Source organism: Scyliorhinus canicula, chromosome 15 (genome assembly GCF_902713615.1).
Source record: "Scyliorhinus canicula chromosome 15, sScyCan1.1, whole genome shotgun sequence".
Classification (NCBI taxonomy): domain Eukaryota; kingdom Metazoa; phylum Chordata; class Chondrichthyes; order Carcharhiniformes; family Scyliorhinidae; genus Scyliorhinus; species Scyliorhinus canicula.
The window spans coordinates 16721403-16746052 of NC_052160.1; the positions used below are offsets into that span (position 1 = coordinate 16721403).

Sequence of the window (24650 nt, forward strand, 5' to 3'; positions counted from 1 at the left end):
AAGTGTTGTGGCATCTGATTTTATTTTAATTAGCAATATATATTTTTTTAAAACAGCCATTCTTATACAAGTTCCATATTTTCTGTGTTTAAGATTTCCTTTGTAATGCTTTAGAATAATTTTCTAAGTCAGTATAAATATTCATCAGAGTAGTGAATTCCGCCACCTTTTTATTCCCAAATAGCTTTATTACACTGACTTAACTTTTACAATATACTTTTTAACTGAGGGTGTTCAGCTTTCACAAATTTACCCCAACCAAAGTCACGAGTGACATTTTATGACAGTTACGTCGTCTTAATTCTCTCAGCATTTGATAAGGTTGATCACACCATCCTCTTCCTTTGCCTAACTCTATATGACGACTCTTGCATACTTCCATTCCTCCCTATCCAAATGTAGCCAATGCATCCCCGTCAAAAGCTTGTTTGTCTTCTCCTCCACATCTCCTTCCTGATCCAGGGATTTATCCATGGTCCCGTCTTCTTGATCTAAAACATCAGTGTCATCTGTGTTACAGAGCACATTTTCGCATTGTTTATACTAATTAATTCTCTTCACCCTTTAACCAAATGTGCTGTCAGACTGGTTGTTTCATATCAAATCTTGAATGACCACAACTTCTTCAAAAATCATCACTTTCAGTCCAGACCACAAACTCTTCACCCTTGTGAACTGACTCCATTTCCCTCTGTGTTTCTTATACCATTTACAACTTTACCGTCTTATTTGACAGTTGAACTGAACTTCATATTCCACATCCTATGGGCAGCATGGTAGCATGGTGGTTAGCATAAATGCTTCACAGCTCCAGGGTCCCAGGTTCGATTCCCGCCTGGGTCACTGTCTGTGCGGGGGGGGGGGGTTGTTGGGTTACGGGTATAGGGTGGATACGTGGGTTTGAGTAGGGTGATCATGGCTCGGCACAACATCGAGGGCCGAAGGGCCTGTTCTGTGCTGTACTGTTCTATGTTCTATCCCTCAATTTTACAATTTAATGTAAACCTAAATTAGTATGCTACATTTTTAATCCATGGATTGCACAAATAATTACAATATTCTCTTCTAGGACTATTCCTCAGAAAATGTGGAGTCATTTCTGGAAGGTGTCAAGCCAAGGAATCCTTGTTGCCATTTTATGGCCAATAATTCCTCAATTTGTTTGTGACTGTTTATTTTACTGGGCTTTGTACTTCAATCCAATCATAAATATTGACCTGGTAGTCAAGGAAGTCCGGCGTTTAGAAACTGAAATGCCATGAATATTTGTGACTAAAATGGAGCAGTCACATTGCCCAAGAACAAAAGAACTGTTAATGGTGTACATATTTGTAAATACTGTTTCACAGTTTCTAGTTATATGCAAACACATACTGAAGCAAATGTTCAGAAATGACTGTATAATTCAAGAGTTTGAAGAACTTAAATCTGTATTCTGCTGTCCAACTGTGTGGAAGTTATATGTTATGACTGTGGACTGATTACCATTCTTTAATTACCATTGAGTACTAATTACTGCAATTAACATATTCTTGTATTTAAACAACCAGTTTCTTCCATTTTTAAATTCTACATTTCTCCTTTGTGTTTCAACATCTTCCCTCCTCCCAAACTTCACCCAGGAAAGTAATTGCTTTTTCATCTGGGGAAGTCTCCTTGTATAATTCAACAATACTTGTAATTCTGCAAACTACGTGTGCCAAGTCACCCTTTAAATTTCCTTGTAAGTTGAGGGCTACAGTACATCATGTATCATAAATGTAAATTGTGGACAGAAGACAAAAATTTCAACACCTATATTTAACATGTCTTCATAAATAATTTATTTAGCTGATTTGAATTTTTGAAGTTGAATATGAAATCTGTGAATTTTTGTAATCAATTTGCTGAATAAACTCTATTTTTGCATTTCCTTTATGGTTAATCAGACTGGAATAGCACATTGTTAAAGCGATATAGCTGGTTGAATGTAAATGGTGATCTACAATCTTGTTTCCATTGAAATTGTCCTTTTCTGAAAATGATTAAATTGAGTTTTTTTTAAAAATGACTACGTTTGCCTTTTTAAGGGAAATTTGAAATGATAATCGTCGTTTATATCTGTTTCTCCAAGACAATGAAAATATACAGTAGGTATATTGACATCTGAAAGAGTCTGCTTGATGTTTCAGCGATATTGTTCCAAGTTAGGATGGTGTGAGGCTTGGAGGGAAAGTGTTCCCATGCTTTTGCTGCCATTGTCCCACGGTCATGGGTTTGGAAGGTGCTGTCGAGTTCTTGCAGTGCATCTTGTAAATGGTATACACTGCTGCCACTATGCATTGGTAGTGGAGGGTGTTGGTGTTTAAGGTAGTGAATGGTGTGCCACAGTAGTTATATGACTGGCCCAGTTCAGTTTCTGATCAGCGATGTTGATGGAGGATTCAGCAGTGTATTGTCATTGAATGTCAAGAGGAGATGGTTAGATTCTCCCTTGTTAGAAATGGTCATTGCTTGGCATTGTGTGATGCAAATGTTACTTGCCACTTACCAGCCCAAGCCTTTATGTTGTCCAGGTCTTGCTTTAATATCTGAGGAGTCAAGAACATTGTGAGGGATAAAGTGCTGAAATGTGTGCAATCATCAGCAAACATTTCCACTTCTGACCTTATCATGGAGGTAAGGTCCATGAAGCAGCTGAAGATGGCTGGACCCAGGACATTGTCCAGGAAGCTCCTGCAATGACGTCCTGGGAAACCAGTGAAAACTTGCTCCCTTAACCAGTCCCACATGATCTAAAGGGTTTTTCTAAAAATTTAGAGTTCCCAATAATTTTCCTTTCCAATTAAGGTGCAGTTTAGTGCAGCAATCCACCTACCCTACAATATTTTGGGTTGTGGGGGTGAAACCTACACAGACACGGGGAGAATGTTGAAACTCCACACCGACAGTGACCCGGGGCTGGGATCGAATCTGGGTCCTCGTGCTGTGAGGCAGCAGTGCTAACCACCACCACCGTGCTGCCCCCAAATGATCTAAAGTTGATTTTTTTTTTTTGACACTCTGCCTCTGTAAAGCTATATAATTATCTAATTTGATGTACTATGTTTAGTGTATTTAATAATGTTGCACCATGTTACTTGCGTCAAATTTATTGCCACGCGGATGGATAATGGCACAATTTTGCAAGTTTGATCTTGTTTCCTGCACTTCAATATTGTAAACGCCATAATCGCTAGTAAAAATTCAGTGGGAGATGCAATTATTCTTGTTTTTAGTCAATCGGCTATAGTCTAAACTTCAAGACTCCGTGACGTTTTTAAATATAATGCAGACATCTAACTGAACTAAATATTTTTGGTTACTAATACCACATTTTCTTTGATTTACTCTCCTACAAATGCTTGCTTCTCCACTATAATTCTAAATGATACCAACAGTCTTCTGTTATCGTGCCTTAAGTGGCAGATACTAATTGTAATGACCCACATTAAGGCAACAGGGATACCCTAATCTATCTCCCTGTGGAATGTGTGAAAATATACACGTCCCTGCTAGTGAGCGGAGGGCCACCAGCTGGGGCTCATTACGAGACTATGTAAGCTGGACTGGAGAGGGACTGGCATTCTAGGCTTGAACATGGCCCAGCCTGAGGAGGCCGACCTGATGCATCTGAATTACATCACTGCCCCTAAAATGACACCAATTCAGTGTAGACTTTTAAGTCAACGGTCACCTATAGTATGATGCTAACGAGGAGCTGTGTGTGGCAGCCTGGAATTGACGGTGATATTTAGAGTGTCGTAAAGTGGTGCCTGGCACACCAGGAACACCATAAGATCCCTCTGTTGGCCTGGCTCCATTCCTGGGAATTGGCAGGGTGTGGTTCATGCCAACTTTGCCGGGTCATTCATGAGGTCCATATTTCTGGTCCTTGTAGATGCCCACTCCAAGTAGCTGAGCGTGCACTGGATGCCCACCACCTACTGAGAACTACTGTGGAGACATTACGGTAATAATTTAGCACCCAGGGGATACCGCTGATATTGGTCATGGAAACGGGATCCCATTCACTAGTGAAGGGTTCCAAACATTTATGCCAACAGGGTAAGGCACATCTGGATTGCTCCGTATCCCACACCCTCGAATAGTTTGGCAGACTGGGTGGTTTAAACATTGAAACAAGGCAGTATGATGAAACAATATGGGCTCACTTGATACAAAGCTGGCCCACGGTTTGTATTCCGTTTCGTACAAGGTCAGAACCTGAGAAAAGACCGTATGGAAACGCGTGGATCACCTCCAGGACAGGGAACGCACATTGGAGGAAACCACAGCAGGCATATTCGTACCCCCTGCCCCTCACCGCCATACAGTCAAGAGGCACAACCCACCATAGGCCAGCATCCGAACTGACAGGACGACAATAACTCAGCCTCGGACATGGACATGTCAGCACTCACTGACAAAGTCGTAACCAGATCTGAGCCCCCCGGTGGTGATCATCATTTGTCACGTGAAAGGTGGTCATCGACTTGATACACCCCCTCCCCATTGACTCGAAACACCTCTCCCTCCTTTCGATTGTCGTTAAAAACCCATCTGCTTCACTAATGTCTTTCAGGGAAGGAAACCTGCTGCCCTTACCTGGTCTGGCCTACATGTAACTCCAGATCCACAGTAATGTGGTTGACTCTTAACTGCCATCTCAAGGGCAATTAGGGATGGGCCTGCCTGCAACAGCTACGGCCCATGAATAAATAAAACAGCCCCACAGTTGGCGGAGGTCCAGCCACGTGCAAAATGGCTGATCAGTCTAATGTCCAGCCTAGATTATATGCTATTCTCCTAGACTGGATATGTTGTAGAGGTTCAAAAGGTCCCCAGCCTGCTGGAATTGGGTGTGATTTGCCCTGATAGGCCGGGCATCACATGGCCTCAGGTTTGCTGAGGCTTCGGTCAGGAGGTCACGTGACCCTCAATGTTTGCCGCAACATCCTTCCCTCCTCAGGTCCACTAGTAGCTCCCCACCCCCCAAGGTACTGGGGATCTTGGTCTCAATAGCTCACCTAACGGGGAGGCCTCTGTTCGGGTTCGGAGTGACGAAATACCACTGGGTGGGGTTCTCCCTCGAGAGTTGTCTTGTTTGGGCCGGTCTCTCTAATTTCTTCTGTGGTACTGATAGCTCCTTGGCCTCTGCCACTCCTTGCCCAGTGACCACAGCATCTGGACTCGTAAAGGCCTGTTTGACCACTTTGAGTGCCTGATTGGGACTAACAATGGATATGTTGGATGTTGAAGAGGCTACCACCTCTAGTGAAGGCTCTCTTCTTAAATGGTCCAAATGCTACCGCTGGATCTTATCCTGGGTCCATATCTCATATACTAGGCCTGTCTTGGCTACAACAAACCCCAGACCCAACTGGGTCCATTTCTAATGTTCCTCATGAAAACTGGGTCATTTATTTCAAATGTCCACTCTGCCCTCGATGAGTCATGGGTCATTTTATAAAAATAAATTTAGAGTACCCAATTAATTTTTTCCAATTAGCATGTTCAATCCACCGACCGTGCACATCTTTGGGTTGTGGGGGCGAAGCCAACGCAAACACAGGGAGACTGTGCAAACTCCACACGGACAGTGACCCAGAGCCGGCATCAAACCTGGGACCTCGGCACAGTGAGGCAGTAGTGCTAACCATTGCACCACCATGTTGCCCTAACCGCAACATTTTCTAACCAATGTAAAACTCAAAACATTGGAGGTCTCAAGAGACTTATAGGTCCATGTACGTTAAAATTTCATGAGCAGGTACATAAAATCATTGAAAGGACTGATGGAATGCTGGCCTTTATATTAACATAATTAGAGATTAGAAGTTATGCTATAGCTGTACAAAACCCGGGTCAGCCTATACTAGCTATCAGCTGCAGCTGAGTCGTGCTCTCATCTTTGGGTCAGAGGATATGGTGCACATTTTTGCAATGTCTGGCTGGATTTCCAATTTTTGGAGGGAGACGGTCTGGAGGAGGGCTCGACACCCCACTTCCCCGTACATTGGTACAGGATATCCTGTTTCTCCAACACAAAATGAGTGTTTGTACCATTTGGCCTTGTATATATTTTTTACTGTTTTAATAAAAAGAGATGGAGGAGGGCTCGAATAGGAGTTGGGGCAGGCATCATCTTGCCACCACTATCTGGTACAGATATTCTGCAGTCATGTAGTTAGCTGCCAAGCGTCAGTTGGTGGATAAATGATGAAACAATGCTATGCTCATTACCCCATCCTCTTGCGACGCATTTATCAGGATGTGGCCATACTGTTGACCCTTGACCAGGTCCCCAAGAGCTGTACATTGTTATGGCATAGCAGTGTGACAAAGTGGAAGGAAACCAGTTGGGCTGCAGGTGGTTTCAGACTACCTTGTGAGTCACAGCCACAACACACACAGCACCAAGCATTTGTGCTGAGCCTGTTTCTCCACCACACCGTACAATTTTCACCATATCATCAATGATGACTGGTAAGTGTCCACCTTACATTTGTATTCATAGAATGTCACTGTGATATAGAAGGGATGGGTCTAAGTGCTTCCTACTTTTCTGACTAGTACCTTGGCATTCTGGTGGAAGAGGTCCAGAAGAGACCAGTCCTTTACCCTGCTGGCCACTGTTATCTCTTTGGAGCAACCAAGTCATGGATTCAAATAACAGCTGTGGTGAGTACAGCAGGAGATCCAGTGCAGTAAAACGTTCACTGACCTGCTGCATTCCAGCAAGGCTTGTCTCAACCGTACAGAACTCCAAGGGAAGGGTCAGACCTGAACGCGACAGCTGAGGTGCAAGACATGGCAATGTTTCAGCGTTGAGGCTTGTATGTGTAAGGTGCTTCTGTAGATGCGCACATGTGAATGAGCACTGTAATGCACAGGCACAATGAAAAGCAATATCCTCACCTGCCCTGTATACCAGGTTAACATAAATTTATGTTGTGGTTGCAGTTAAAAAAGATGGTCCGGACTATGGATGCATCCATCTCATGGAACAGATAGTCATGGAGATTGCCAGGGTGCCTGAACAGCTGACTGTTGGTGATGGGGAAATCACTGGGAGCAGGCGAAAAAGATGGTGTTGAAATCACTTTGCAACATGGCAGTAATGATGGAGGTTATGCTGTTACTTCACTAAGCCCAAGGGGACATTGGCATGAGAGGGAGTGCAAGGATGGGGTTGTATCATTAAAACAGTGCAAGTGCTGTTAAGACGAAGGCATGCATCACTGGGTGCTTTCACAATGAGAAGTGCCTAAATGATTGCTTGTATCTCACACAATTCTAGCTCTGACCCCTCATCCCTGGCCAGATCACTTATTAGAGATGAAGAGGAGGAAGAGAGGTCCAAGGAGGCAGTGTTGCATCATACTATCCCACTCTGCCAACTCAAATGCAAGTACATCGGATGGATATATCACAGGGTAAAAGACACCACATCAGAGTGCAGGAGGAGATGACAGATCATAAACATCTGTGTACAGTACCCCTTGGAAGAAGAGGAACATCAGGAGTCATCTTTTGGGGAGCAGTATTTAGATAATCACCAGCAAATGCGTGCTCATCCATCAGAGTTCCCTGAAGCAGTGGGTGGTCACACTGTGAATGGGGGTGGGGTCCATCACTGTCACATTTCTCCAGGGTCTGAACCGAATAAGTTCTGACAATGACAGATTGGCCAGTGTCACGGAGAAATACGTGCAGCAGCTCCCGGGAGTGGATGCAAGATCACTGAACCGGTCAGGTTATCCTTCAGTGGCCTGGGTCAGTCCACTCAGAGTATGAGTGCTGACATCCATGGAAGACATGAAGAACTGCGTACCCTTAACAGGACCATCACACTGTTGGCCTAGTTGTTGGTGGAATGGATGAATGCTGCAGACCAGTTGCCAGTCCCATCAAAAGTGGGCCTTCTGTTCAGGGCACAGGAGGGAGGGGGTAGCTATCAAGAGTTCCTCAACAACCTCATCTTCCTCCACCTCTCCAGCCACGATGTCAGAGATCTTGTCTGTTGCACAAATGATGATGGGCATCCAGTCAGAAGGATGTTCCAATGGGTGCCTGCATCGTCAAGCAGGCCACCACGTCCCACCTTGCTGTTTGGACGGAGAAATAAGCATCCTGCCTCCACCTACTCTAGCAAAGGGTGCCGTCTCACCTCCACCTTCCACAAATTATGATAATGGATATTGACGTTGAGGTGCAAGAATTTTTGATAAGTGACAAGCCTCAGATGTGTCATTTGCTAACTTCACAAATTCACAGGTTGAGTTTCCCAGCTATCATTGAAAGCTGGAACAAAGTCTCAAGGTCATTACCTGCACCAACCTCGATCCTTTTTCCTGAAAACTTTAGCAAAAGAAAAACTGGATGTGCAAACTAAAGTTTGAACCTCAAGAAAACATGATACTTGATCACAAATTCTGCTGGGGCTAAAATTTACAAGACAGGCTGGGAACAGAAAAAAAGTCTAGAAGCATCTTGCTATTTTGTAGTAATATTTAAATTCTGTGCGCAATGAAGAGAACATACAGGCAGTTATTAACAGAAAAAAACCATATTTCTTAATAATTTGTTAATGCAAGATCTGTATTAAAAACTACAATAGAACATAGTCCAATGTCAATACCATATGTCTAAACAAGCTTTAGTAAGTGCATGGTTGGACTTTTGCACATTGGGTGTTTTGCTATCAACAGACAGTAGTGACATAGAAATGAACTTAAGCTATGTAGTGTCATTGAGTGAGCGGCTGCTTTTAGCTGGTTTGTAAGTTTTCATTGCAGCTATGGCACCTCGAATAAGTCAATAGGTACAAGATATCAACTTTCTTGTTTTCATTCACCTCCCCTCAAGCCCAATCTTACATAAAGTTTTCACTGTACTAATGGTATTCCCAATTTCTACAAATAACTGAAACTTGTTTAAATTGGTAGCTACACTTTTAAAAACAGCAAGATATTTAAGCATGTGAATACTTCCTAAAGTCCTATGTTTGCATTTGTTACTTTAATTCCCCTTAAGTACTATTAGGAATAACAGGAAAAGTCTGAACTACTTAATTCTCGGCAATGACCTCATTGTATTTCATGTTGTATTTGTTCTGTATAGGTTACGCAATCAGAATGTATATATGTGTTTACTTTCACGTGAACATGAATAAATCTTGATTAATGTACAACTCATATGGTTGTTTTTTTTGCATGCAAAGTTTCATAGAATCTTATGAAAACTGTTATTTGCTAAATATGCATGAATCACATCAATATACATTGAAACCATAGAACATAGAACAGTACAGCACAGAACAGGCCCTTCGGCCCTCGATGTTGTGCCGAGCAATGATCACCCCACTCAAGTCAACGTATCCACCCTATACCAGTAACCCAACCCCCCCCCCCCCCCCCCCCCCCATTAACCTTATTTTTTAGGACACTAAGGGCAATTTAGCATAGCCAATCCACCTAACCCGCACATCTTTGGACTGTGGGAGGAAACAGGAGCACCCGGAGGAAACCCGGGAGGACGTGCAGACTCCGCACAGACAGTGACCCAGCCGGGAATCGAACCTGGGACCCTGGAGCTGTGAAGCATTTATGGTAACCACCATGCTACCGTGCTGCCCTGAAGTTTTCTTGTATTTCGATGTCACATTTTTAGTTTGGCTTAAAACAAATTACCCCATAGGGTAGACATAGCAAAAATGTTTCCACTTGTGATGGAGTCGAAAAATAGGGGCCATAAATATAGGATAGCCAGTATATAAATCCAATAAAAAATTCAAGAGAAATTACTTTACTCAAGGGAATGGTGATCGTCTGGTGGTTGGGGTGAATAAAATAGATGCATTTAAGGGAACATTGGATAGGTTCATGAGGAAAAAAGGAATAGAAGGATATGTTGAGAGGAAGCAAATTGCAAGGAAGCTCTGGTGCAAAATAAATACCAGCACAGGCCAATCTGCCTGAGTGCCCTGTTTCTGTGCTGTAAAATTCTACACATATTGTACATAAAATACTATTAGAATGCCAATGGAGGTGGGTAGATCACCAGTCTGTATTCAGAGAATCATAGAATTTACAGTGCAGAAGGAGGCCATTCAGTCCATCGAGTCTGCACCGGCTCTTGGAAAGAGCACCCTACCTAAGCCCACACTTTTACCCTATTCCCGTAACCCAGTAACCCCACCCAATCTTTTTGGACACCAAGGGCAATTTAGCATGGCCAATCCACCTCACATCTTTGGACTGTGGGAGGAAACTGAAGCACCCGCAGGAAACCCACGCAGACACGGGGAGAACGTGCAGACTCCGCACTGACAGTGACCCAAGCCGGGAGTCGAACTTGGAACCCTGGAGCTGTGAAGCAATTGTGCTAACCACTGTGCTACCGTGCCCCAGGCTATTCTTAGCCTGCTCAAGTGAACAGCTTCTTCTGCAGTGTTAACTCTGTGTCTTTTCTTTCATCTGATATACAAAAACTGGCAAAACTCTTCAAATAGTCGGTAACGCACACATCACAATATCCTACATAGGCTTTCTCTAAACGTTCCAGGGCAATTGCAGAGGTTTGAATTTGCTGATCGCATATGAAGCAAAAAGTTGGGGCTAACTTTACCTTAGTTGCAATTACTAGTATTTAATAAATCTATTCCCACACTTTTTCCAAGCACCATTGTAAACTTTCCGTGGCTCATACCTTCGTATCCTTACAAGCACTTTACACACATCAGAAAATGGTGCACTTGCACCAATCTCTTACAGAAAGCACCAGAATAATTTAGTGTTTGACTACCATTTACAATACCAATTATACCTGTCCTAAAAGGCCATGGGATTAATGGCGGTCTGTTTTACAACAATAATTACATGAGTTACAATGAAATTATGGTTACAATGCAATATAAAATTAAAATATATTTCAAATATATAAAATTTTAAATGACTCTATAGTAGATTTAAATATATTAGCTTTTTAGCTGCCATTTTAGCTAATCCTTTTGGGCCAAAAGTGGTTTATAATTTCTGTGCACAGCCAGTGACAGTATTGGTTACTCACAAAGAAAGTAGGAGCTAAAATGTCAAATTCTGAACTGTGCCAGATTTAAAAGTAAACATTTATCCATGGGTTTCAATTTCTTTAACTGTGCAATGCATTTGTACACTTTGAATTTCCAGCCATAGAGTAATCAGAATGGCAGTTTCATTGATAATTAATTGAATGAGCCAGTTAAGAATTTAACATCAGATTACCGTTGAATTTTTGGAGCAGTTGGATTTCTAATGTAAAGCAGCACAAAGTCGTGGGGCACATGTTTGCGTCACCCATTCTCCATGCGACTGCAGTCCTGCCTTACAGAATATCCCAGAGGTTGAGTTAGGCAGGGATTTTCCAACTACCATAGACTGCACAGTAGGGTGTCATATTCAGTGTGCATCACCATCAAACCTAAAATAAATGTCATCCTCAGTAAAAATGCCATTGTGCTGCCAGAGACGACAAGTCTAGGACAGTGATGGTTCATTGAACAATGTTTTCCGATGACCACAAACGGCAGTACCCATTGCAAACTACAGCAGTAGAGTCAATCACGAGAACAAATTTTACTCAAAACTGAAAAGCAGCAGGCAGGAAAGATAAAATCAGTACCTGGGTGTGGAATTAAATTGGATGGGTTTGCTATTTGACGAAGTGGCATTTGTCAAATATTTCTGGATCTGCATTTAAGCCCTCCCCAGCAACGTATTAAATGCCACAGAATAGCTGAAGATTCTGCTAGCTTCTCTATGTCTGCAGTTTTGGCAACTACAATGTCTGCCGCGATGTCTGAAAGGGGGATAGAAAATTGGCGCAACTATTAGTATGTCATTGGATCTTTTCTTTAATAAATGTAGAGTACCCTATTCACTTTTTTCCAATTAAGGGGCAATTTAGCGTGGTCAATCCACCTACCCTGCACATCTTTGGGTTGTGGGGGCGAAACCCACGCAAACACAGGGAGAATGTGCAAACTCCACACATGCAGTGACCCAGAGCCGGGATTCGAACCTGGGACCTTGGCGCCGTGAGGCAGCAGCGCTAACCCACTGTGCCATCGTGCTGTCCTATGTTATTGGTTCTTAATCAAGCCTGTATCATCTAAATAATGCACCACTGATTGAAAAGTACCTGAACAACCGAAAACACAGGAAAACAGAATCTTTCACACAAGGTGGTTTTCACGCAAAATAACCTCCAGTTATCAATTAGCTTCACATGTAACTCATTTAAGTTCTGTGTCAGGCAATCGCTTTTCATTGTTCCACAGCTACTGAAACGTTGAAGGCTCCATTCAGTTTGTCACTGCCGTTTGCTGTCCAGTAGAGTCTTCCAGCTATCGGCCCAAGAATGCAGCCGCCTTTTCGGGGGTCTCAGTTGCACGTGCATATTGTGACAGGCTGAGAAAAGTATGTGCTCCCACTTAGGATAAGGCTCCACACCTGCAAAATGCAATTGTCAGTGGAAAGGATAGGCATCATTTTGGAAATCATTTCGAAAACAGTTCAAATGGTACAAATGAATTACACAGAGAATTCTAAACTCCTCCGAGAATCTGAGCCAGAATTAAATGGCTGGTGGAGTGGGGCTATGGAGGGTGCAGATGGCTTTAATCATTTTGAGTGAGGGAGAACTTTTATGATAGTAATAATAATAATCTTTATTAGTGTGACAAGTAGGCTTACATTAACACTGCAATTAAGTTATTGTGAAAAGCCCCTAGTCGCCACACTCTGGCGCCCGTTCGGGTACACTGAGGGAGAATTCAGAATGTCCAAATTATCGGGGGCAGCATGGTGGTGCAGTGGTTATCACTGCAGTCTCACGGCGCCAAGGTCCCAGGTTCGATCCCGATTCTGGGACATTGCCTGTGTGGAGTTTGCACATTCTCCCCGTGTTTGCGTGGAATTCGCCCCCACAACACAAAGATGTGCAGGGTAGGTGAATTGGCCACACTAAATTTAAAAAAAAATGAATTTGGCACTCTAAATTTAAAAAAAAAAGAATGTCCAAATTATCTAACAGCATGTCTTTCGGGATTTGTGGGAGGAAACCGGAGCACCAGGAGGAAATCCATGTGGACACGGGGAGAAGGTGCAGACTCTGTACAGACAGTGACCCAAGCTGGGAATCGAATCTGGGACCCTCGCACTGTGAGGCAACAGTGCTAACCAATGTGCTACCTAGATCCTCCTGGCTCCATATAAAAATCCACCCATTAGTATATGAGGTAGTGTGGCATTCTACAACAGGAGCAGCGCACTGATTTAGATACTGAAATAAAAAATGATTTGGGTAGGAAGGCTGTGTACTCATTTCAAGGTCCATTCCAATATTAAGTTGGTTTCATCTTGGGTGGCTACTGGGCAGACTTTCAAAGAGAAATTCCATCCGCTGACCCTCGATTTTTAGAGAAAAAGTATCCCCCCCACTGCTCATCCGCCCCCACACCTCAACCAGGATCGCCCCTCGTAGACAGTCAGGCAACCAACTAGCAGAGGTTTGAGTTCTCTTTAGGTGGACAGCATGTAGTAGGAGGTCTTCCTCACAATTTGCCATAGATAGGAGTGCTGTGGACCATTGTCTACAGTTTCTGCTTTGAATGGTTCAATGTCTCACCTATTCCTCTTCCATTTGAAGTAATTTGTGAACAGATGTGTTTAGCCTGTTATAAAATGTATGAAATGAAATGAAAATCGCTTATTGTCACAAGTAGGCTTCAAATGAAGTTACTGTGAAAAGCCCCTAGTCGCCACATTCCGGCGCCTGTTCGGGGAGGCTGATACGGGAATCGAATCGTGCTGCTGGCCTGCCTTGGTCTGCTTTCAAAGCCAGCAATTTAGCCCTGTGTATGTGTATGTGTTGTGACTCACGTTCTCTCCCTTCTGAAGTGATACATGACACAGTCCTATTGTCCACAGAATTCCATGTACTAAATGGATAAAGAAGACAGAGACGAGGAAGGATTTCTTCTCTCACAGAACTCTTTGGAATTCTCTACCCAGAGAGCAATCGAGGCTAGGTCAATCAATACATTCATGGATGAGGCAGACAGTTATTTGAGCTACTGGGTTACTGACAGTGGGCAATCCACCTACCCTGCACATCTTTGGGTTGTGGGGGCGAGACCCACGTAGACACAGCAGGTAGAATGTGCAAACTCCACACGGACATTGACCCGGGGCTGGGATTGAACCTGGGTCCTCAGCGCTGTAGGCAGAAGTGCTAACCACTGCGCCACCATGCCGCCCCCTGTTTTTGATCATGTGGAGTGCAGAATACCCTATTGATAGGATTCCAAACGAGAATCCAACTATTTACAATTTGCAAAACTGTGAGGAACTGTGAGAACCCCGCCGGCAGGTCGAGGCAGAAATGTGGAGCGGTGGGGCGGAGAATCCAGCCCCAGATTTCTACTTGCTTTTCTCTGTGCAGAATCTTTGGAGAGAGAACTGTTCAGGACCAAACTGAAACACCTCTTTTCAGATGAGAGCTCTAGGACCAACTGTCTTTTCAGACAGACCTGGCTCCTCCCATTAACTACATCAGCTGTACCCAAAGCATAAGGTATTTTTTTGTAACTTCTTACAAGATTTCCCTTGACTTGTTTAGCCTGGATCAAACACAATACCCCATAAATTATCTACACTCCAAGGGTCCTTCAAATGTAAACAATATTCCATTAGCTAGCTATCTTTAAACAAGTAAATGGTTCTCAAGATCTACTAGTAGTGCCCTTCACCTGAAAATCAACAAGTACCTCACTTTTACGACACCTTAATCACAGTTCTAGCAGTCCTATTGACTGCATGCATCTTAACCCAGGTTTTAATGACATTACTGCAAAAAACATATAGAAAATGACAATTTCTTACAAACATATAGAAAATGACAATTTCTTACATTCATCACACTATGAATGTTTTTTTCTCTGAGAACTAGGAAAAGGTAACTGGACCATCTGAACTGTAACTATATTCACTGGATCATAAGACAGGCAGGAATTGCTCTACGGCTTCCAATTAAAAAATATTGATATTTGGGTTTATTTTTGTTTAAGCTTCAATGGTCTCCGTGTGGAGTTTGCACATTCTCCCAGTGTTTGCGTGGGTTTCGCCCCCACAACCCAAAGATGTGCAGGCTAGGTGGATTAGCCAAGCTAAATTGCCCCTTAATTGGAAATAAATGAGTTGGGCACTCCAAATTTATTTAAAAAAGCTTCAATGGTCTTACCCGATATATCTGGTTTGTCATCTATCAGCAAATTGCCGGCTACTAGCGTTTTGTCCCGTGTTAGCACCATCAGTTCCAGGAACTCTTTCCCGAAATGTTTCTCCACCCAGGCATACTGTGAACATAGAGTGAACATTATGCCCAATTCGTGTTTTGCTATTATTAGGAAGATGAAAAGCATACTGAATTTTAATACCTTTTTTTGTTTTAACTTTAGATTTTTCCTGTTACTCCAACAGTGTTAGTGTTTACAGCACAGAAACCGTTTGACACAAACAAGGTCTTGCTGCTGTTTATGCTTCACATGAGCCTCTCCTTACAAATTCCAGTGCATATCCTTCTATTCCTTCCTCTCTCATGTGTTTATCTTGCTTCCTCTTAAATGTATCAATGCCATTCCCCTCAATCGCTCCCTGTGACGGCATAGAGTTCCCCATTCTAACTACTGCCTAGGTAAAGAAATTCCACCTGAATTCCCTATTGAATTTATTAGTGGCTGCCTTACATCGATGTCCCCTGGTTCCTGCCTATTCCACAAAGTGAAAACATATTCTTTACATCACAACCCTATCAAACTCTTTCATTATCTCAAAGGCTTCCATCAGGTCACCCCTAAGTCTTCACTTTTCCAGAGAAAAGAGTGCAGGTTTATTCAATCTTTCCTGATACATATAATTGCTCAGATTTGGTACCATTTCAATAAATCTTTTTGCACCGTTTCCCAAGCCTCTTTGTCGTTTTAATAATATGGAGACCAGAACTGTTTATGGTACTTCAAATGTGGTCCAACCAAAGTTCAATATTACTTCTCTTTTTCCCCAAATATATCCCTCTAGACATGAACAGCAATGCTTTGTTCGCTTTTTCTGGCCTTATTAAACTGCTTCCCTGCGTTTAGTGAGAACCCCAGGTTCCTCTGCTCCTCTACTTTGTTTAGACTGTTTTCCTATGAATAAGTGGTCTTCTTATTCCAAAATGTACCACCTCACACTTATCTGCATTGAAGTTAATTTGCCATAAATAATCGATACTATACAAAAAAAAGGAACGTTGGAATATTACTTTCCATTAATTATTTTTTCAGTGCATGGTTCTGTAGTTTCTTTTGAGCAATAAGTAATGGTTTAAAAAAAAATTTAGTGTACCCAATTCATTCTTTCCAATTAAGGGGCAATTTAGCATGGCCAATGCGCCTACCCTGCACATCTTTGGGTTGTGGGGGTGAAACCCACGCAAATACGGGGAGAATGTGCAAACTCCACACGGACAGTGACCCAGGATCGCTCCTGGGACCTCGGCGCCGTGAGGCAGCAGTGCTAACCACTGCGCCACTGTGCTGCCCCGATAAGTAATGTTAAAGTTATTTTTTTTAAAGTTTTGTTTGGCAATCAAGGGTAAAAAATTCCTCTGCAACCAGCACATCAGAATGGTAAACTTGATCTTTATCAATATTCTTTTGATTTAGCTTTACTTTCTCTGTTACATTTTAGGTTGTCATTGAGGGTATACTTTTACTTCAAATGGTAAGACAATTGTATACAGTGTACTTGGGACTTTAACTCTATGTCGTTCCATACTATATTATAACAGATTATAACAGCTGAATGCTCATGTGAATAAAGCTCATGTAAATGGTAATCCATTTTTTGGTTGAAGTTTCTTCATAACTTACTTTTTCATAAGGGGGTAGTGTCAGTGGTGTACGGAGCTATTTTAGAAGAGGATAAGGCACCACTGGAGGGGATTAAAGCAAAGTGGGAGGAAGAGTTGGGAGAGGTTATAGAGGAGGGGGTCTGGTGTGAGGTGCTCCGGAGAGTAAATGCCGCCACCTCACGTGCCGAGGTTGGGGCTGATGTAGCTGAAGGTGGTATACAGGGCACACCTCACGAGGGCGAGGATGAGCCGATTCTTTGAAGAGTAGGTGTGTGTGTGTGTGTGTGTGTGTGTGTGTGTGTGTGGTTGGGGGGGGGGGGGGGTGGGTAGGGGGGTTAGGGGGAGGAGGGCTGTGTGTATTAAAGGGTGACTATGGGTAATCCCAGATTCCTTTTTGTCAGTTGTTTATGTAAACATGCGGGCTAATGTTTGGGGGTTGGTGGGAGGATGGGATTGTTTTTATTGTTATGGGGATTGACATATTTGTTGCTGATTATTGTTTATTGTTGGTGGGTGTAAATTTGGGAGGAAATGTGAAAAAGGAAAATGTGAAAAATATTTAAAAAAATATATATAACTTACTTTTTCATAAGGGCAGTACTTGTACTTCTTTATTGGACTGGTGCAAATGAACACATCTGTGCTGTGGAAAAGATGAAGAAATAATATCATTATAGAAATCTAGTTTTAGCTGAAGCAAGAATTCAAATACTTTGGTGTCCGGACTCACTCTTTCATGTTGGCCATCTCTTTCACAGCCTCCACTGCACCAGGAATAGGCTCAAGATCAATGAAGAAGTTCTTTGACTCCCATATACTTATTGCTTTCTCCTGTGTTTTTTTGAAAGGGATGCAAGACTATTATATTCAAAAGAAACTACTGTATATTCAATGGTTTTCATTTACACAAATGCTTGTTTTCCTTAAATCAATTGCTTCCTTACGCTGACAGTTAAATGATACAAATCCTTGTAAAGTAGTTAGGTGGAAGATATTAGTATCAGGTTACACTAGAAGTGATTTACAGATAAAACAGAAATGCACCAACTATACCTACCTAGCTTGGATGCGTTTCCCGCTCCTTGCAAATATCCAGAATTGAACATTTGAAATCTGCATATACAGTAGAGGTATCATAGATGATGCCCATTTTTATACAAAGGGTGAATTATGCAAATAACTTGGCAACAAGTCACCAAGAAAAAAATTGTATGTCGAGAAGAAACAGCTCCAGTATGTGAAGTTACCTGGTAACTCGGTTAGTTACATTATTAATGCTGAGCTGGGCTGTTGGTTCAAGCTCCATTCCAAGAATTGGTAATCTAATCTAGACATACATTGGAGGTGAATAATATGTTAATTGTAGCTTCCAGCTATGTTTCGAGCCAAATAAGAGGATAGGGAGGTTACCTGGTGTCTTGGGTAACATTCCTCCCTCAATCAACAGCACCAGAAATTGGCGTTAACCTCATTGTTATGAAACCTTGCCGTGTACAAGATCACTGCTGGGTTTTTCTACATAACTATAGCTACTGTACTATTTAATTAAATACACACCAAGTACTTATAGAGGTGTGCGATCAGTTTGATTAATGCAAGTCTTTCTATCATCAATCCCAAGTATTTTCAGCTAGAAACTGTCACATTTATTTTTCTTATGACTATGGATACTGAATTATACTTTGCAGGAAAAAATAGGTGCCATTGTGGAATTTAATCCCCAAATATCACAGGGCAGATAGGATAACATTTCATCCAAAAAACAAAATCTCTGATGGTGCAGTGCTCTCTCAGTACTGCCAGCTGAGGTTATGTGCAAGACTCTGAAGCAGGACCTGAATCCCCAATCTTCTCACTCAGAGGAGACTACTACTGCTGAACGAAGGCTGCGCTTCATATTCGAGATCCAATTTTATCTTTGAATTTGCTGGAGCAGCACGGTGGCACAGTGGTTAGCATTGCTGCTTACGGCGCTGAGGACCTGGGTTCAAATCCCGGCCCTGGGTTACTGTCCGTGTGGAGTTTGCACATTCTCCCCGTGTTTGATGTGCAGGCTAGGTGGATTGGCTATGCTAAATTGCCCCTTAATTGGAAAAAATAAATTGGGTACTCTAAATTTATAAAAGAAAAAAATATGAGGGGTGGTTGAGGACAATGGGTCTGTACTCGATGTTCAAAAGGATGAGGGGGGATCTCATTATCCCCTTAATAATCCCGAACCTTCAAAATCCATTGGTGAATAAAGCCTGGATTGAGAAAGTGATCCTACTTTACTGAGATAATCGAGCAAGCCTTTATTTAATTTATGGCAAACTTGAGAACCAGATCTTGTGTTTCAAGAGTTGGGTGTGGTTGTGTTCGTCGTAGCAGTCGGTCTTTTATAGGAATTATAACCCATTGGTATGAAATGAACTCTTTTGACATTGAGAGACTTTCAAAATGTTTGATTTTATATCTTCAATTCTGCAGAAGTTAAAGTTGCCATTTTTCTGGTTTTTTTTTGTAGTTTCTATTAACCAAAATATGACAAATTTGAATTATATAACACTTTTAAAGTTTCATATGGCAGAGAAAATACTGATTTGTTTGAGAATTTGAGGGTCAAATGTTTTCCTGTCTAGGTGGAGAGGATGAAACAATTTGTGTGGTAGATTAGGATGCATTAATCTTCAATGACCCAACTTGGGACATAAGAGGTCTTATATTCACCAATTTTGCAGCTGGTATGTAAATATGGCAACAGGTTAATGTTGGGAGGGTTACGTAGATAGGGTGGAAGTAAGGGCTTAAGTGGGTCGGTGCTGACTTAATGGGCCGAATGGCCTCCTTCTGCACTCTATGTTCTATGTTCTGGTACGACACTGGTATCTTCCACTGTGACAACTGATCCAAAGTACCTATTCAGTTCCTCTACCATTTCTTTGTTCCTCATTATTAGTTCTCTAGCCTCCAGTGGTACAATGCCCATTCTTGCCTCTCTCTTACCTTCCATATAATCGGAACAAAAATCTCTTGCAATCTTCTTTTATATTACTGGCTAGCTCACACTCCGATTTCATATTCTCCCTCCTTATTGTTTTTTTAGTAGTCTTCTGCTTGCTTTTAAAGGCTTCCCAATTCTCTGGCTTCCCACTAATCCTTGTCACATTGTAAGCTTTTTCTTTTATACTGTCTGTGTGGCGTCTGCACATTGTCCCCATGTCTGCGTGAGTTTCCTCCGGGTGCTCCAGTTTCTTCCCACAAATCCCAAAAGACGTGCTGTTAAGTGAATTGGACATTCTGAATTCTCCCTCAGTGTACCCGAACAGGTGCCGGAATGTGGCGAGTAGGGGCTTTTCGCAGTAACTTCATTGAAGTGTTAATAAGCCTACGTGTGACAATAAAGATTATTATTACTGCTAGGGAGCCTGTACAGAACTCCCACTGGGGTCTTCTTTCCTTTGTTATTCCTCAACAGTGAGGTTGAGTGTCTTGGATCACAGGAAAATATAGATGGGATGGTCAAATGGGCAGCTAAGTGGCAGATGGAATTTAACCCTGAAAACTGTGAAGTAATACACTTTGGAAGGAGTAATTTAACAAGGAAGTATTCAATGAATGGCATGACACTGAAAAATTCCAAGGAACAAAGGGCCTTTGCCTGTTTGTCCATGGATCTCTGAAGGCGAGAGGACAGGTTAATAGGCTGGTGAAAAAGGCACATAGGACATTGTCTTTATCAATTGAGGCATTGATTACAAAAGCAGGGAGGTTATTTTGGAGTTGTATAGAACTTTGGTGAGGCCACAGCTGGAGTACTGTGTGCCATTCTGATCGCCACATTATAGGCAGGATGTGATGACACTTGAAGGGGTGCAGAGGAGATTCACCTGGATGTTGCCTGGGATGGAACATTTAAGTTATGAAGAGAGGTTGAATTGGTTAGCAGAGAAGACTTGGGGTGACCTGATCAAGGTGTACAAGATTATGAGAGGCATGGACAGGCTGGATAGGGAGCAGCTGTTCCCCTCAGTTGAAAGCTCAGTCACAAGGGGACACAATTTCAAGATGGGGGGGGGGGGGCAGGAGGGTTAGGGGCAATTTGAGGGAAAAAATTTTTTAAAATATAAATTTAGAGTACTCAATTATTTTTTTCCAATCAAGGGGCAATTTAGCATGGCCAATCCATCTACCCTACACATCTTTGGGTTGTGGGGGTGAAACCCATGCAAACACAGGGAGAATGTGCAAACTGCACACGGACAGTGACCCGGGTCCAGATCGTACCCGAGTCCTCAGCGCCGTGAGCCAGCAATGCTAACCACTGCATCACACTGCTGTCCTGGAAAAACATTTTTACCCAGAGGGTGGTGACGGTGTGGAATGCACTGCCTGGGATGGCAGTAGAGGCGTGTTGCCTCACATCCTTTATAAAGTACCTGGATGAGCACTTGGCTCATCATAACATTCAAGGTTATGAGCCAAGTGCTGGCAAATGGGATTAGGGAGGCAGGTCAGGTGTTTTTCATGTGTAGGTGCAGACCCGAAGGGCTGAAGGGCATCTTTTGCACTATATGTTTCTGTGATTTTGATCTCTACCCACACAGATTCTACACCTTCCAGCTCTATAATGCTTCTTGCTATCGATTTAATTTAATTTCTTACTAACAAGGCCTTACACAACATTCGCTCCTTTAACACGTCTACTGTTTCCCCATTCTATCATTGGCAGCCATCGCTTCAATCGCTACTGTCTAATAAGCTCCCTGAATCACACTCTGTCACCTCACGAAAATTTTTTAATTGCTTATTGTCACAAGTAGGCTTCAATGAGGTTACTGTGAAAAGTCCCTTGTCACCACATTCCGGCGCCTGTTTGGGTAAACTGGTATGGGAATTGAACCCACGCTGCTGGCCTGCCTTAAAAGCCTGCTATTTAGCCCACTGTGTTAAACCAGCCCCTGTACCACCCTCTGGTTTCAAAAGCTCCTTTTAAAAAAAGGACTTCCTCTCCCCCCCCTGTGTTTTCAGACGCTGCCAGCTTTTCCCTTTTCAGTTTCTTTGCTCGATTGTGGTTCCTCCCCGTAGAAATAATCCGGGGTGTATTTATATACCCGAGGAACCAGAGAAGAAATTCGAGGCTGTAAATTGACGATTTGAAAAAACCCAAGGCAACTGGAAAGAAACAAACGACATCGATTGACTTGCAGCAACAAGTTAGTGAATAAGAATGCTTTTAACCATTCCCAGCTACAGCAAAAAGGACTGGTTCTCCACAACGGGAAAATGCTTCATTAAATAAAAGTAGAAACTCGCAACTTCCAAGTGGAGTTGACATACCATGTTATTATTGATGAAAAATAATCAATCTGAAGCATTAAATGTTTCTCTTTCCACTGAAACTGCCTGAGTGTTGCCAGTGTTTTTTTTTTGTTATTTCAGGTTTGCTGGATCTTTGCTTCGTTCTGCTTTTGATCTGTTAAACAACATCCGTCAATTACTACTGGCAGGTCTGGGGCAGGTGTAACACTTACTGCGGTGTTGCACATCTCTTGTTAATTTCCCCCAGTGGCCATTGACTTACACAGAGATCAGGATGCAGTTCTCCATACTGCGCCGAAACCCAAAAACCTCTGCGATCCTGCAGCTCGATGGAGGGCTCCTTGGGGTACGCGTCCCTGAACTTCTGCAGGAATCCGCCTTCGAAGTCGGCCAGCACCCCGTCCATGTCCACCAGCACCCGCAGCTTGCGCACCTTCGGCCGGCTCTGATGCACTGCGCAAAAAGCCTGGGTCAGCGCGCCGGACAGCCTGCTCCCCGAGCCCCGGGGGTTGGTCATCCGAGCCAGGGAGATCATGCTGGGCTACGAACGGGGAAGCCAAAAAAAAAAGACGCAATCCACCGACGGCAACGTTTTGCAATCACAGGAGAAAAAGAGGGAAGGACCAAGCGCTTAGCGCCCAGTCAATGTGCAATCAATGGAGGTGGCCGCCGGAATATTTCGGCATACATGGCTTGTGGGCAGTTTGCACCGGGCAATTCGTGCAGTGACTGTTTGCTCAGTGACCCCCCCACAATGAACTGGATTTGCATTAGGCGCAATCTCTAGCGGCAGCTTGCCTCGGCATTGTGCATGATAAAAATCAACCCTTCCGGGCCCTGCAGAAAATGACGAGCACTTTAACACATTGAGCAACTAGAAGTGGCCACACTGTTAACTTCCGGAAATTCCCCCCCAACCTTAAAGCTACAAAGGCACTCAGAGCTTTGCAGGGCTTCACGTGATTTGGAGACAGTGTTTGCCAATCTTTTTTGGAGGGATCGTCCCTAAGCAAATATAAGTTTCCAAGAGCGAAAGTTACAAACAAAACCCATCAAAGTTTACCTTCCTTCCCAACGATTCATTTTAGGGAAGAAGTAAAATTTAAAAAAAATAAAGTAGCCGCAGAATGGGATGTCAAATTACAAAACGACAATTTATAAAAATGAATATTCTCTTTTCAGAATTGTCTCATTTGCGACATTAAAAAAAATCGATTGCAGATGTGCGTGTTGCTGATAAGGCCAGCATTTGTTACCCATCCCTAATTTACATTCAGAAGTGGTTGAATCATTCAGGGGGCAGTTAAGAGTTAACCCACATTGCTATGGATCTGGAGTCACATATAGGCCAGACCCAAGGTTGGGAGATATACTTTCCTTAACAACATTAGTGACTCAGATGAGATTTTGCTAGAATCTGGTATCCACATGGTCAAGGTACTGGAATTCCTCATGGTAGTGTTCAAGAACCATCCATCTACAGTTGCCCTTCATCAATGACCTTCCCTCCATCATAAGGACGTGGGGATTTGTTAATGAATACTCAGTGTTCCCATTTGATTAATCAGATATTGAAGGAGTCCTTGCCCGCGTGCAACAGGACCTGGACAACATTCAGGTTAGCTAATGATAATTTCCCGCAAGAGAGAATGTAACTATTTCGCTTGACATTCAAAGGCATTACCATTGTTGAATTCCCCACCATCAACATCCTTGAGGTTACCCTTAAGCAGAAACGCAACTACATGCAAGTACTAGAACATAGAAGATAGAGCAGTACAGCACAGAACAGGCCCTTCGGCCCTCAATGTTGTGCCGAGCCATGATCACCCTACTCAAACCCACGTATCCACCCTATACCCGTAACCCAACAACCCCCCCATTAACCTCACTTTTATTAGGACACTACGGGCAATTTAGCATGGCCAATCCACCTAACCCGCACATCTTTGGACTGTGGGAGGAAACCGGAGGACCCGGAGGAAACCCACGCACACAGGGGGAGGACGTGCAGACTCCACACAGACAGTGACCCAGCTGGGAATCGAACCTGGGACCCTGGAGCTGTGAAGCATTTATACTAACCATCTTCCCTTCCCCTACATCCACCACCGAAAGAACCTATCCGTTAGAGGGCGATGGTGCCAAGGGGAAGGATGGAATTAATAATCTTTATTGTCACAAGTAGGCTTACATTAGCACGGCAATGAAGCTACTGTGAAAATCCCCAAGTCGCAACACTCCGGCACCTGTTCGGGTGCACAGAGGGAGAATTCAGAATGTCCAATTCACCTAACAGCACATCTTTCGGGACATGTGGGAGGAAACCGGAGCCCCTGGAGGAACCCCACACAGACACGGAAAGAATGTGCAGATGCAAACTCTGCACACAG

General features: G+C 43.0%; 2 protein-coding genes across 4 annotated transcripts in view; one reads left to right on the forward strand and one right to left on the reverse strand.

Moving 5' to 3' along the window:
* The window catches only part of LOC119977984 (bifunctional apoptosis regulator-like), a 32009-nt gene extending 29959 nt beyond the window's left edge, over window positions 1–2050 (forward strand). The window contains exon 9 of the mRNA XM_038819252.1: window positions 1070–2050. Within this exon, the coding sequence (XP_038675180.1) occupies window positions 1070–1262 (193 nt within the window). The 3' untranslated portion in view covers window positions 1263–2050. The remainder of the gene's footprint in view (window positions 1–1069) is intronic.
* On the reverse strand, window positions 168–24087 carry LOC119977986 (5'(3')-deoxyribonucleotidase, mitochondrial-like). 3 transcript variants are annotated; one of them, XM_038819255.1, is made up of 5 exons: window positions 22520–24087; window positions 17687–17787; window positions 17539–17599; window positions 15304–15418; window positions 168–509 (listed from the first exon to the last, which is right to left on the reverse strand). In XM_038819255.1, exons 1-5 carry the CDS (start codon window positions 22790–22792, stop codon window positions 355–357), a joined length of 705 nt encoding a protein of 234 aa, XP_038675183.1. In that variant the 5' UTR covers window positions 22793–24087; the 3' UTR covers window positions 168–354. The 3 variants fall into 3 exon arrangements, with proteins under 3 accessions (XP_038675183.1, XP_038675185.1, XP_038675184.1); XM_038819257.1 differs by lacking the exon at window positions 168–509 and adding an exon at window positions 10652–11859 and having other exon boundaries at window positions 22520–23359; XM_038819256.1 differs by lacking the exon at window positions 168–509 and adding an exon at window positions 10652–12512 and having other exon boundaries at window positions 22520–23327.
* Window positions 24088–24650: the final 563 nt, after the last annotated feature.